At 43.3% G+C, this 14,910-nt stretch overlaps 1 protein-coding gene across 5 annotated transcripts in view; it reads right to left on the bottom strand.

Annotated features, from left to right (window-relative positions):
• Window positions 1–14,910, bottom strand: part of SIK2 (salt inducible kinase 2) — a 127,528-nt gene that overhangs the window by 22,789 nt on the left and 89,829 nt on the right. For all 5 annotated transcript variants that reach the window (XM_082684288.1, XM_082684286.1, XM_082684289.1 and 2 more), the window contains exons 5-7: window positions 2,603–2,727; window positions 2,049–2,172; window positions 294–514 (exon numbers count right to left, since the gene is read on the bottom strand). In XM_082684288.1, the coding sequence (XP_082540414.1) occupies window positions 294–514; window positions 2,049–2,172; window positions 2,603–2,727 (470 nt within the window). The remainder of the gene's footprint in view (window positions 1–293; window positions 515–2,048; window positions 2,173–2,602; window positions 2,728–14,910) is intronic.

Below are 14,910 nucleotides of genomic sequence, written 5' to 3'. Positions count from 1 at the left end.
GGAGTATTCCGATTCTGGAATCCACCTGTTTCTGACCGCTCAGCCTCTGGCTTTCCTAAACACGATGCAGGCTCTCCCTGCTTCCCGGTCAGCCCTCAGCCTTGTTCCCGAGCTGTACATCTATGATCCATATAGACTAGCTCACGCCCTGGATGAAACTTCATGCTTCATCTTAAAAGAAATTGTCTACTTTGATAAGTTTCCATCTTTGTCTTTCCCCAATCCCATATAAACGCCCATGTGCGGGGGTGGCTGTGCCAAAAGACCGTCAGTCAAATCTCTGGTCACTTTACCTCGATGGTTTTCTGCTGATCTATTCCGAGGCTGTGCATCAGTCGCAGAACCTGTTCATTAAATTCCCCAATGGATGGCTCATTTTCTTGCCCTTGTGGATAGAGAACAGGTCTCTGTACAGGAACTTCTACGAGCATCCATTTATGCTCCTTGATTTGAGCTATCGTTAGCCGTTTGGATGGGTCCAGCACCAGCATCCTTCGAATAAGATGCTCACAATCTACGGAAAACACAATGTTATGAAAGTCAGGTAAATCACCTTGCACTTCCGGGTACTGGCTTGACTCATGTGACTCTGCACAATGGCATTAATCTCTGTGTCCTCCACAGTGCCCACTGGAAAGCAGAAGGTCAAACGAATAAAGGAACACATGAAAGCCAGCTGTAGCGGTCAGGTTCCCATGGCGAATGCTGACACAAAAGTAACCGCCACCGTGAATGAGTACTTCAGAAAATCAGGAGCGGGGGAGTGCCTGGGTGGCTCAGTGGGTTAAGCCTCTGCCTTTGGCTCGGGTCATGATCCCAGGGTCCTGGGATCGAGCCCCACAGTGGCCTCTCTCTCTGCTCAGCGGGGAGCCTGCTTCCTCCTCTCTCTGCCTACTTATGATCTCTGTCAAATAAATGGGTAAAATCTTAAAAAAGAAAGACAGAAAGAAAGACAGACAGACAGAAAGAAAGAAAGATAAATCAGAAGGGTGTAGGTCTGTCCAGTTTGGTGCTAAATGAAACTTTCTATCAAATTTCTCGAGTGAAAAGATCTAGACACAGCCTTAGGTTCAGCTGAAGACAAAAGCCAGCTTCCCACTACAAGGAGCGCCCACGGAGTGGGGCTGTGTGTGTGAGGCCGCCCTCCCGCGGCCTGCTGCTCTTCTCCAGTCAGCGCAGCTAAGAGAAACGCACACGAAGCATTAGTTACTTCTGATTATATCACAAAAACTGCACGGCTGGGACTCGGGCACTAACTTATTCTCGGGGCAGACACCATGCCCTCTACCACCCCACATAAGTGAGCCTCATACCCTCTGCGATGTGCCAGGCACCATGCAAGGTGCTGGACACAGAGTGCCTCCGTTCGGCCTCACAGCGGCGGGACCAGGCAGCGCTGCTCTTCCCATGCTGCAGACAGAGGACTCGGAAGCACTGAGAGGGGACGAACTCGTCAAGGGCAGACTGCCCGTAAGTGGTGAACTCGGGATCAAAACCAGGCAGCCTGGCTCTAAAGTCTACACTCCCAACTACCAGAGAGCTGTATTTCTACCGTCACTAGGAATGAAAGAGTTAAGGATGACAACCAAAACCCAAGGTTGCACGGAACAAGCTAATCCAAGATGGACTGGGGCCCGGCATCTTGATCCGACAGCTTCGCCAGTTTTTAATTCAATCAAAAAACCTAATTTTGCAACTTCTCACCAAAAGATACAGGAAAATCTATTTCATGCTTAGAGTAAAATGGTTGTGAACCTATCTACACGGTGCTTCTCTAAGTCTAAAATAAACCGGGGACATTTATAGACCCAGAATACATGTGAAGACTTGCCGTGCTTAACCTGGAAAGCTTTCCGTTTTCAGTTACAAGCAGGAAGGCTACAGCTCTCTCACCTACACGGAGGGGCTGCTTATTTCTATGGCTTCTCAAGTGACTCAGTCACTTTGTTTGGCACCCAAACTCTTAGAACAAGGAAAGCCTTCGCTGAGGCGTTTCATTCGGAGCACAAATCCTGTAAAGAACAAGTGTAATAAGACAAACAGGTTACCTTCTGACATGAAATACGGAATCCGGAATCTTCCTTCTAAAACTCTCTGCCTCAAAATTGGAAGAGTTGGTCCATCAAAAGGCAGAGCTCCACAGACAAGGACGTAAAGCACAACTCCCATGCTCTAGGGAAGAAAACAACGCAGTCACTTTCCCACTGAGGACTTTAAACACTGTTCCCCTCAACATCCCCAGGGCCCTTAAAATCGTATGGGCTGAAAAAACCCATTTGGATTTACTATTTTCTCAGAATTTCAAAACAAAACAAAGCAAAACTAACACTCTATTGCAATAAAATACCCTATAATAAATACTTTCAAAGATCTGAATTTAATCATTTTGATGACTACTTAACTTTAAATTATTGCCGATATTAAAGTAATATCATCTGTCCCAAGCAGTTCTTCCTAGAGCCCCATTCAAAAATGCTCTAATTACAGTCCAGTGGACAGGGAAATGCTACCTCTGTGTTAAGTACCAAGAGCTTCAAAGATGGGCCAGAGTTCCAGTTATTACCGCTAGAGACGCATTTAACACAGCAAAGCAAAGAGGTACCCAGATATCCAGCTGCGGTCCCTCGTACTGCTGCCCTTCAAAGACCTCCGGGGCTGCGTAAGGGGGGCTGCCACACCAGGTTGCCAGCAGTTCGCCACTTTTAAAGAAATTTCCAAAACCGAAATCTATTGGGATGGAAATAAATGTTACTTTTATCTATATTCTCAATCACACTGCACATCTTGTAATAAATTCTACAAGATGCTGTATCGACAGCAGCACCTGCTACGGCGTCTACCTTGGGCCTTGTCCCTGGCTCTGAGCACAATGACTAGAAGATATCAAGTATTTCATAGGTATTTGTTGAATGAATATATAAATAAATGAAGTTTTCTTCTCAAAGAGAATGAGTGAGAGGCTGATAAAAGACTTTATAGATCACGTATTTTTAAGGCTGAAAGAAGATCCATTGGTGTGGACAACCAACTTGAATTAGGAAATTATAGAATTTCAATTACTCCATGATTAAGAGTTCTTCATTTTTTTTTTTAAAGATTTTATTTATTTATTTGACAGACAGAGATCACAAGTAGGCAGAGAGGCAGGCAGAGAGAGGAAGGGAAGCAGGCTCCCTGCTGAGCACAGAACTGGATGCCGGTCTGGATCCCAGGACTCTGGGATCATGACCTGAGCCGAAGGCAGAGGCTTAACCCACTGAGCCACCCAGGCGCCCCTAGTTCTTCATTTTTTTTAATTAAAAAAAATTTTTTTTCCATGAGCTCTATGCCCAACATGGGGTTTGACCTCATGACCCTGAGATCAAGAGCCACACACTTTACCAAGCCAGCCAAGCACCCCAAGAACTCTTTATCTTTTGTAGTCTATAAGGAATAAGCAAATGAGTAAAATTTTAAGATTTTCCCTAAACACAACTGAGTGACTGGCTGCTCTTATAGCCGTTACCCAGAGTAGCAAGACAAAAACCTTTTAAGGCAACTGAGTAACGGTTCCCTACGTGCTGGCCCACGCATTCTGGGCAGCTACGCGTCTGGACAGCTGGTTACCAGGTGTCGCTCTCTGGCCTGCCAGCCACAGCCCCCCCTCACCAGCATCCCTCATTCACTCAGTGACGGGCTGCAGTGGCATTACACCTCGCAAGAGTCAATGGTCTTCCTTTTACGACATTAGTCACACTGAGTCTGCAGCTCTGACACACAGCGAGCACTCTGGAAACACCGTACTCAGATGCCCTCTCCGTGCAGGGAAATTCCAGAAGACAAATTTCAGGGAGTTCTGGTAGAAATGCAAGCTTGTGCCCTTTTGCTAAGTGCTCACCTAGTCTGATACTCTTATTGAGGACACAAATTCCTACTATTTTTTAAGTTACACGAGTATCATCTTATGTTGTTGTAAACATTCCTGGCAGGAGAACACGGCCTTCGTGACGGAAACGGGCTCTACTCCCAGCTAGTGGCCGGTGCCGCTTGGACAGTGAGCTTCAGAGGTGTCTCAAGGGGCGCCTGGTGCCACAACTAGTTGAGAGCCCGACTCTTGATTTCAGCGCAGGTCATGATCTCGGGGTCCTGAGATGAGGCCCGCATTGGGCTGTGCTTGAGACTCTCTCTCCTCCTCTCCCTCTGCCCCTACCCACTTGTGCACATCCTCTCTCTCTAGAACGAATCAATCTTCAAAAAACAAGGTAAAAGTGTTCTAAGAGGAGTGGATCAAACTGCCAGCTCCAGACTCACTGGCTAAGTGACTTTGTGTCAGTCTCTGAGCCTTGGTGTCCCCATGTGTAAAGCTGAAGTAATAACCACCTGCAGTCGCTGAGCTGTCGTGAGGGTCAGTGAGGTGACATAGACCCGCACTCGAGTCACCCCTTGAGACTATGGCACACGGCACGCTGTCGGCGAAGCGTTCTCGTAGCTCACGGACATGCACGCTGGTGGCAAGCAGTAGTGACCGCGAGAGCAGTCCCCATCCCAACACCACAGCCTCACGGCAGGGTACGGTCTCTCAAATTCTGGGAACTGAAGCAGTTTTCCCACTTTTCTAGCTTCAGGTCGCCTTGGTAGATGGCTTAACTTCCCCAAACCCAAGTTTCGATATCTATAAATGTAGTGACGATCCACCCACCCAGACAGGGTGCTGTGAGGGTGAAAGGAGACTGAACACGTAGCGTGCCTGGGCACAGATGTCAAGTGTCAGCTCCCCTCTTCGGCGAAGCCATCATTATCAACTACTGCCTTGCAGGAGGTGATACTTCAAGGACGTGTACAGGAAGGGCAGAGAAGTGCAGAGAACCCTGAGGGTTCAGAAGACAACTGAGGGTGCATGTGGGGAAGAGCCTCAGGCACCGTCTACACCTGGTGGAACAACACCGGCTCTGCCCCTGGCACCCAGGAGGAGGAGGCAATGACAGCCTCTCCCTTCATAACGGGACCACAGCTCAGTCCTACACTCTGCTTACAAAAGAACCGTCGGAGAGGCCTCGCCCTCTCAAGTCCACCTCCACGACTAACCACCTGTATGACGTCATAACCCATCTATCCTCATCGATGCGCATTTCTAATTTTCTAGAAAAACTATACTCTCCAATGAGTCAAGGACTAGATGTTCAAATAACATTCGAAGAGGAAAATGTTAATTTCACTCACACAGACAAGCACCAGAAGCTCTAAGATGTGTGTTTGGAGATCCTGAAGTAGGTCCAATAATTGCTGTCCTTTAAACCATCATCCCAGGGTGAGTTTTAGCTCACGTAAATTGAGGGTACCCTCTAAATAGCACTGTGAAGTTTTAATATCTCAAGAACCATTGTGGAACTCCTACAATCTGGCCTTCCCTGGAATCTGGTGGAAAGTGTCATCTCAAAGGAGTGACAGGGCCTGGTGGCCTGGTCTCTTTACTACAAAGGCTCTCACTGGTGCACCTTACAGGCAAGAAGAGAGCAAGAGCTAGGAGAGCAGAGCTGTGCCTGTGGTACAGTCTCAACTGTGGCTTTTCACAAGACACAAGACAAGGAAAGTGCCTGTTAACATATAAGGAGAGTGGTACTAAGTAGATGTTTGTTTCTGCTTCCTGTAGGGAACTGAAGAAAATAAAACTCGAGCCAGTAGCAACATTGAAAGAAATGCCAAAAGACAATAGGTTCACCAGAGCTATTACAGTAGCATACATGCAGATGTCATTATTATTATTATTACTACAGGTAGGCTCCATCCATGTCCAGTGTGAAGCCTGATGTGGGACTTGAACTCCACGCCCTGAGATTAAGACCCAAGCGGAGACTGAGAGTCAGACACTTAAATGATGGAGCCACGCAGGCGTCCCCAGATGTCTTCTATAACCTTGTCAAAGCAACTAAGCATTGTATTTGTAATCCTATGAGGTATGGATTAAGGAAGACTTTGGAGTCAAGTAGATTAGGATCAAATCCTGGGTTGTCTACTGAGCTTGGGCAAATGTGTGACCTTGGGCAAGTTACTTCTTAGAGCCTTGATCTCCTCATTTGCAAAATGGGGACAATATCTACTTTATCACATTATTGTGAGTGTGAGTTACTGACAATGAATGGGAATACGCAGACAAGTACACTTGTAAATAGATATTATATAATGCCTTAGGCATGCTACTGAAACATACTGAGTAAGCTACTCGAGAGGAAAAGAGCAATTTTTCGTACTGTTTTACTTATCAATTTTCCCCATCAGACTGCATTTCTTGAGAGAAGGGAAGGGAGAAATGATACACATCTGTCCTCCCAGCACTTAGCATGAGGGCTGTAGACAGCGGCTGCCGAGTAAAGGTTTGCTGCAATGACTACGCTGTCATCTTCTCTTTCCCAAGTGCTTACCGCGGACCAGAAGCGGATCTAAGCTCTCTAAAGAAGATTTCTTCTTAAAAACCCACGAGGGCTCCTTACTGTAGGAGAAAGTGAGGGTAGACATTTAGTATGTCGGTGAAGACGGAAGACCGGGGCTAGAGAGCAAGTGTGGCGAAGAGCCCTCCCGGTGCGCCGCCACCTTTGTGTCCTTCCCTGGCACCGGGATACGCAGCTATTTTTGAGCAAGTTAATAATTGTCAGATTTAACAAGCGGCAATGGAAAGGCACTTAAAAATAAAAGCCCTTTTATTTCTTCACAGGAACCTGGCGAATGTGCTTTATTCACAGTCTGCAGCTTCCTTTTTTTTTTTTTTTTTTAATTTTTATTTATTTATTTGACAGAGACCACAAGTAGGCAGAGAGAGAGGAAGGGAAGCAGGCTCCCTGCTGAGCAGACAGCCCCATGTGGGGCTCGATCCCAGGACCCTGAGATCATGACCTGAGCCGAAGGCAGAGGCTTAACCTGCTGAGCCACCCAGGCGCCCCAGTCTGCAGCTTTCTGCTTAACAGCGTCTGAAGGACGTGAGAGGTGAGCGAGAGCGAAGTGACATGGAAGCAGCCGGGCAGGATTTACCGCCTTCTATTCAAATGCAGGGGTTAGTGTTCACTGTGCCAACCAAATTCATTCCTCCACTGAACCGACGAATGTGTACGTATGTCAACCACTGTGCGAACACAGACGAGTGCCTCCCAGTGACAGAGGATAACAGAAGACCCCAACGTTATCATCTGACTTCGGGAAACCATTAGGAAGACAGGAACTTGGGCAGCCTCCTCTGGTCCAGCCTGGCCTTGCTGGAAACGAAACACCAGCCCAACCTCATATGTGGCCTGCAAGTTAACACCTACAGGGATGGCTGCTGTGTCCCTCAGACATTTCGTGTTCTGTTTTCCACCATAAAACTTGTACCACGCAATGCTGGATTCACTTCAGTATTATTTAACCGTCAATTCTGCAATAATTTTAGATTTCCAGAAGAGTTGGAACAATACAGTAAGGACTCCCTATGCCCTTAACCTCACTTCCCCTAATGCTAACATTTTCTGTAACCGTATTAGCAAAATGATCAAAACTAAGAAAGTAACACTGACTCAGTACTATTAACTAAGCTATGGGCCTTAGGAAGACAGCACCGGTTTCTCACAAACGTGCCCCTCCGCTCTGGATTCCACGGCGCATCCAGTGGTCCTGCCTCCTTAGGCTTCCCCAATCTGCCTCCATTCTTCCGCCTTCCCTCACCCTGAACCATACAGGTCACAAGTTTTGTAGCCTGTTTCTCAGTCTGGTTTTGCCTGGTGTTTCCTCATGACTGGGTAAAGATTATGGATTTGGGGGAAGACCATCAAAAGATGAGGTGCTCTTCTCAGTGCACTGTATCAGGGGATGCATGGTATTATGTCTAATTACTGGGGTGGGGGCAGGTCCCCTGATCTCTTGATTAAGGTGATTTCTGCTGGGTGTCCCCATTGTCAAGTTACTCTTTTACCTTTTGTAATTAATACATTAGAAAAGATACATTGAGACTATACGGATCCTGTTTCTCGAACTTTCCACCCATCGCTTTAGCGTTCACTGGTAGACCTTGACTGCAGCAATGATTACTGTAGTGTTCTGGGGTGAGTTGTAATGTTCCCCACGTCTTCTACACTTCTTAATTATAATTCTTCTTTAAGGAAGAGTTGCCCTTCTTCCCCTTTCATTTATTCATTAAATCATTTATTTTTTATCATATTGTCATTGTATTTGTCACGAGCGTTTATTTTATTCTTAGTTATAATTCAGTATGATTATTTATTTGGTGCTCAAATAGTTCCAGCTTTGGCCATGAAGAGCTAACTCAGGTTGGTTTCTGTATCCTTTCAGCATGCCCTCATCCTTTTAAAATGTCATTTTAAGTATTTCCTTATCTCTGGCACCAGAAGAAGTTCCAGGCTCATTTTCTCTTTTCCCTACCACAGCTCTGGAATCAGCCACCTTCCCAAGGATCCTTGGTTCCTTTTACAGAGAACCAAGACTAGGACCTAGATGTACTGATTGTAGCTGGATGTCACTGCTTCTAGGCCCTGTCAGTGGGAGAGTTAGGAAATATATGTACAAATGCTAAAATATATGTATACACCCCCCATATTTATTCTTGTACTTTTCTATATGTGTATGTATTTTTAAAAATCCCATGAATTCATACTGATACTTCTCACTCCAATCCAGGGTTCAGTCTAATGTTATTTTGATACTATTTTTATTCATACAAGATTGAGCAACTCTGACAAAATTCTGAATATAAAAAAGTTTCTTTCCTCTGCAGTAATTTGTCATTTGTGTGGGGAGTAACTGAACTTGCCCTTATAACACACCTTAAGTTTGTCAGATCAATCATGATTTTCAACATTCTTAAACATAGTAGGAAAAAAAATCTTAAAGATTCTCTTAATTTTAAGAAAGTTCAATATGAAATCATGAGAAGTTTTAGAAACAAATGACAATTTATCCTTCAACATGGTTTAGAAGTTATCATTAAATCCAAAAAACATTTGTGTCATGCCTACATTGGATCAGGCATTACATACTTGGTATTTTTAAAATATATATTATTTCATTTAATTGTGATAACAGCCCTGTGAGATGTGACTGTCCATGTCTTATAGACAAGGAAACTGAAGCTCAAAGTGGTTAAATGACTTGCCCAAGTTATCGCTAGCTATGAGTGGCTTAGCCAGCATTCAAATACAGGTTTTTTAAACTGCAAGCCAGGTGTTTTTTTGTTTTTGTTTTTCACTATATCACAGCTGTTCCAAGAATATCACTAGCCAGAGAAGTTGAGTCCAACTCAGAGCAGGAGGTAAGGCTGTCATAAAGCCAGGAAAAATCTTTTACATTCGTAGAGAGCAGAGGTTTTCTAATTTAGCCCTCTGCCAGCGGAACTTGGCAAGAGACGGCTTTCTCTTCTCTGCGCTATTAGATGCTATGTCAACAGCATCCTTCATTAGGGATGGAAATAATTGTTTACAAAGTAAATGTCAGAAATATATACCTACATTCATTTTAGGAATCCACAGTCTTTACAGAAATGCACAGTGTGCTGAATAGACATCTTGTCTTTTCATGTGAGATGACGTGTGCCCACACCCCTAACACGAAGGCAAGTTCTCTAGGGGTTTTACTCTTAACAATGGTTTTGAGATTACCCAGGATTTCCATATTCTCTCACCTGCTTTCTTTGTGGCTTAAGAGGTCTACAGAAGAGGTTGTTCTGTGCACAGCCACAGAATTGATTCAGTCACTGTTGATGGAATCTCATGAAAATGAACTTAGCCTCAAAAGCTGAGTCCTCTAATTACGTCTTATCTAACTAACCAGTAACAGACTACGGATATATTTGAAAACGGTACTAGAAGGGCTATTACTGTCTGCTTATTTTTAAAGTGACTGACCTGTAGCTTACTGACAACAAATGCCAATTGTTATTACTGTCATCACTAAATTACCTAAGTTATCTGTGCCCAAATATCATTAGCAAAGGTCCATTGTTTTAGGAATAACGGGACCTTAAACCGAGTAAATCAACTGATCCTCATGATTCTGCTGGGAATCAAGCACAAAAGAATTCTGTTGTCCTTGCTGGAAGGAAACAGATCAAAGGCGAGCAGTCACACAAACAACCTGGACAATGTGCTAAAACGCAGATTCTGATTCAGCAGGTCTAGGGTTGGGCTTGATACTCTGCATTTCTAACAAGCTTCAAGTGATGCTCATGCTGCTGGTCCCCAGACCACTCTTCAAGTAGCCAGGAAACAGAATAAACAAAGGTTGTGAAAAACATATAGAAGATGTTAAACAGTCTGTCACTGTTACTGTCGCAAAATGATTATAATTACTACATACTTACAGGATTTTTATTTAAATGACGTAAAGACGAAACAGAAGAAGTCATTAGATAAACTTTTTCTGAAAAGGGAAAAAACGAAACCCCGAAAACCAGTCTTTAAGCTAAGAAAAAGTACACGACTTCTAGGAATCAACACCACCAAGGCAATTTTAAATCTCCAGCAGTGTTTTATAATGTCTAATTTATAATTTAAAAAATTCTCCTACAGAGCAGCAGATGGCTTTAGGGTTAATTTTATCCTCGTTTCTAAAATTACCAGTAGAATTCAGATACCCAGTCTCGCTGGAGAGATACACCTCTTCTGTAATTATTATCACAGGAGCAGAGAAGACAATTAGGAGGAAATGAAAGCTGACAAACGAAAGGCAGGCCAGTGGTGGAGATGAAGCGGACACATTATGTCAACGGCACAGGGCTTGGCCAGCACTGACGTCACTGTGTGCTTTGTTGCCCACCAGCAAGGAAAGGCTAGGTGCGCAGCTCCCCTGCGAACGTCAGTCAGTCCCTCTCCACCCCACAGCAGGGCAACGAGAGTGGTCACCACGGCTGAGACGACATGTGATCCTGCTGAACAGTGTGGGGGCATCGATGTGTGCCGTAAGGGAGTTCAGCGAGCTGAGGAGCCAATCAATGGTCTTCTTTAGCCCCAAGTGGGGAGGACAGCAGGGAGGGAGAAGACGAGGGGAAAACCAAAACTCAACAAAACTCAACAAAACTCTCTGGGCACTCTTCCATGGTCCGGGCTTAATGTGTTGCTGGTGCTCAGGGCCTTGAAGGATAAAGAGGTGGCCTCCCTGGGCTTGCTGACGCAGAGCTCTTTCTACAGAATACCAGTGGCAGGAGGATAGCAAACAGGAGACTTCTAACAAATAGTTTACTACCTCTCTCAGCCTCTCCTAGCCTCTTTTTGATTCCAGGGCACAAAACTGGAATTATATATGCAGAAACACTGTCTCAAGGCTTCTGTGAATACGAAGGTTGTTAAAAATGATAATGAGGGATGATGGGTTACTTGGAAGTCATGGGTCAGTTCAGAAAAGAAGTGAGATCTACCAGGCTACTACACATCAGTGATTATGTGTAAAGTCCCTCTTTGAAAAAAAATTAATTCATATCAAGTAGAGACAATTTAGAATATAAATAATAAACTTACTCTTTGGGAGATTTGTATTAATAAGGCGTTAAGGCCTTGGTAAATTAAAAAAAAAAAAGACATGGTGAGGGGGGTTACATGACGATCAGAATTTCTAGGACTTGTTTTCACATGGAGTCAATTACATACAAAGAATAGCTACCCTTTTACTGAGTGTTTACATGGTGCCAGGACTTTAACAATTTATTTAACGAACACTTAAATAGCATAACTATGTACCAGGCACTGTTCTAAGTATTTTGCAAATATTAACTAGTAAGCACTGTGAGATATGAACTTCTATCATTCCCTCTTCAGAGATAAGGAAACGGAGGACAGAGATGTTAGGTAACATGTCCAAGGTCACCTATCCAGTAAGTGGCAGAACCACGATTCAAAGCCAGGTAGTCTGGTTCTAGAGACTATACTCTTACCTGCTGGCCTCCTGTCTCTAACATTATCACAAGTCCCTGTGATACTCCTGAGAAACAGATTAATCTGTTTCATACATATGGAAACATAGGCTAAGTGAGCATAAATAGTTAGCCCAAGGTCACACAGATGCTACGTGGCACAGCCAGATTTCCCACCAACACGGTTTGCTATCACGCTCCACGGTCTTTACGTAGAAGCCTTGTTTGAATGGTGATATTTTCTGAAAACTTCCTCCAAGTAGTTCATACATTTTTATCTTTAAGTATTTATTATAAACATTTCAGATTAGGAAAGGTGAAGAACAAAACTAAATGTCCTTCACCTATTTATTCTCAAGCTGATGCCTGAATGGTCATAGCCAAAATAGCTAGGGGAAAATTTTATCATAACCACTACAACAAACGAAAGCCAATATTTCTTTGCATTCTGCCTGGTATTTTGTAAAGGCCAGAGGTCTCATAATGAGGCAATGAACATACGGGTATGGACGGATCCACGGCTCATTAGTATCTGAAGTCTTCATCCACTGGAGGAGCATAAATTAGAAAATGATTTCAAAGCCATGTTTCTGTACTTACTAAAATAAACCACATTTGCTACTTCTACCCCATTTTCAGTCTTATGAACCAAGAAAAATACTGTAATTTACAGCTAGTTTTGGTTTACACTTTCTCTTCAATTTCAACGTACAAAATGGCTAACGTAGTTCAGTTATTTGGCCCATTTAGCAATTAATGAGAAATTCATAAGGAGACTAAGTAAAGTATAATTTGAGGCAATAATTGTGCATTTGATTATGAGTTCTTGCAGTTTTTCCATGGAGTCCCATCTTTCTTACATGTGTTAGAATTCTTTAAAATTCAAGAAGAATCCTCACAAATCACAAGATGATGTTTTTAAAGGAAAGCAAGACTATAAAAAAAAGTTATAAAATCTATGGATTAAAAATAAATATCCTGGAGAAATTCTTTAAAAACACGGAAACACATATAAACTTCTGATGGCATGTGAGATTCTCCATGATGTAGCTCTGCCTACCTGTCCAGGCTCTTTCCCTGTCATTTGTCACAGGTGCTTATGTCCCACTAGCTCTGGTCCACAGCTTTCCTGCACAATCTGAGTTCTCGGGCCTGCCTTTGCATATGCTCATCTACCTGCTTGGAGCCCCCATCTGTACCTCACAGCCCCTTTGCTTTTCTCTCCCCTGTCCCACCACAAATGCCTTCTTCTTAATCAAGTCTTAGCGAATCACTTCCCTCGTTCTTTCAGGAAGAATTAGTCTTTCTCCTAGCCTCATCGCCTTTATAATTATCTTCTTGTGTTATATTTAGTTAAAGCTCTGGTTTTGGGTTAACTCCTCGAGGTGACAGCAGAGTTGAACTTTTTTGCATTGTCATCATTTTTGTCTTGAAATACTTCAATCCCCAGGACTTTGCCTAGGAGCAAATAAACTTTTACTAAAATTTGAGGTAAACGGTGGTGAGGATGACAGAAAAATGTGGACAAGAGGATATCTGAGGGCTAAGATGTACTCTGTGTGTGTGTGTGTGTGTGTGCACACATGCGCGTCTCCACTTGTAAGGTATGGAATCAATGACACTAAATGCATCAATACTGAATTATAAAACCCAAAATTCAGTTAGTGAGTAACCCTGGAGGAAAAACTGACCAATAATGCTTGGAAACTTAGAATCTGTGCTTCCTAAAGTCAAAGAGACCTCACTGTGAATACCACTCAACGACATTAGAAATACTGAGTTTACCTACCTATATTATACGCCAAAATTACAGGAGACATATTATAGCCAGGCAAAAATTGGTTATAACCTTAAAGGAATATTCTGTATATTTTGTTTGCAAGCTTCTTTGGTGTTCTACTTTGACATTTTCTTTTGAGATGTTAGTGACAGAACACTCTGTCATTTCCACAGCATATGACTCACACTGCTAACCTTTCTCTGCCTAAAAAGACTCCCAGAATGCCTTGGAAACACGCTTTTGTGAGTTTTTTGTTTTAGTGATAAAGGAATATGAAGGTGAAGCTCTTAACTCTTTCTTTCTACAGAGTTAAGGACTTCAAAGCCTTCAGAGCCTTCTCTGAAGAGGACAATTTGAGGGCAGCAGATGCTTTCAAGAAGTAAACGAGAAGTCCCAGGACGTGCACTTCTGAAGACTGGCAAACAGGAGTGAGAAGAATGAGACCAATGGAAAGGCCAAAAGAAGAGGAGAAAAAAAACAACACACAAATGGGAGGAGTGAACACACATAAGAAACTATGGAAACACCAATACCGTGCACTTTCAAAACAGAAAAGACAAATCAATACAAATCTTTATATATATAATGGGAACGAAACAGATTAACTTAAAAAAACTCTTTTATTCAGGCAATCCCATTAGAAAAAAAAAAAAAAAAGCCATAGCCTGCAGAATGGAAAATCCATTACCTCCCTGAACCATACGTAACACTGGCATTTAAAATTAATTATTAAAATTAAAGTAAAAGTAAAAGTTAAAGTAAGTAAAAATTAATTATTTGCTTTCCCTCAAATACCCAAGGCAAAAACTAATGGGAAATGGCATAGAAATAAACCAGTTACTAGGGCGCCTGGGTGGCTCAGTGGGTTAAAGCCTCTGCCTTTGGCTCAGGTCATGATCCCGGGGTGCTGGGATCGAGCCCCACATCGGGTTCTCTGCTCAGTGGGGAGCCTGCTTCTCTCCATCCCCTCTGCCTGCCTCTCCGCCTACCTGTGATCTCTGTCTGTTAAAGAAATAAATAAAAATCTTTAAAAAACCCCCCAAATCCAAAAAACAGTTACATGCACAAATCAGAGGCTTTTGGTCTCTATTTTTTATCCCAATGCAACAAACCAAGGCTGTTGTTTTGTCTCTGAGCTTAGAAGTCCAATGAGTATCCAACCTAGCTAGTCAGCAAGTAATTTCTCGGTCAGCTCCTCTCACCTGGGTGTCCCTCTCTTCCTCTTGAATAATCCTAGAACAAAACACCAGCACTTGCAAACTTTGGTAGG

This window comes from Mustela nivalis (genome assembly GCF_964662115.1).
Source record: "Mustela nivalis genome assembly, chromosome: 9".
NCBI lineage: Eukaryota > Metazoa > Chordata > Mammalia > Carnivora > Mustelidae > Mustela > Mustela nivalis.
Note: the sequence above shows the minus strand (reverse complement) of the source record. Positions and strands in the feature narration are given on the sequence as shown.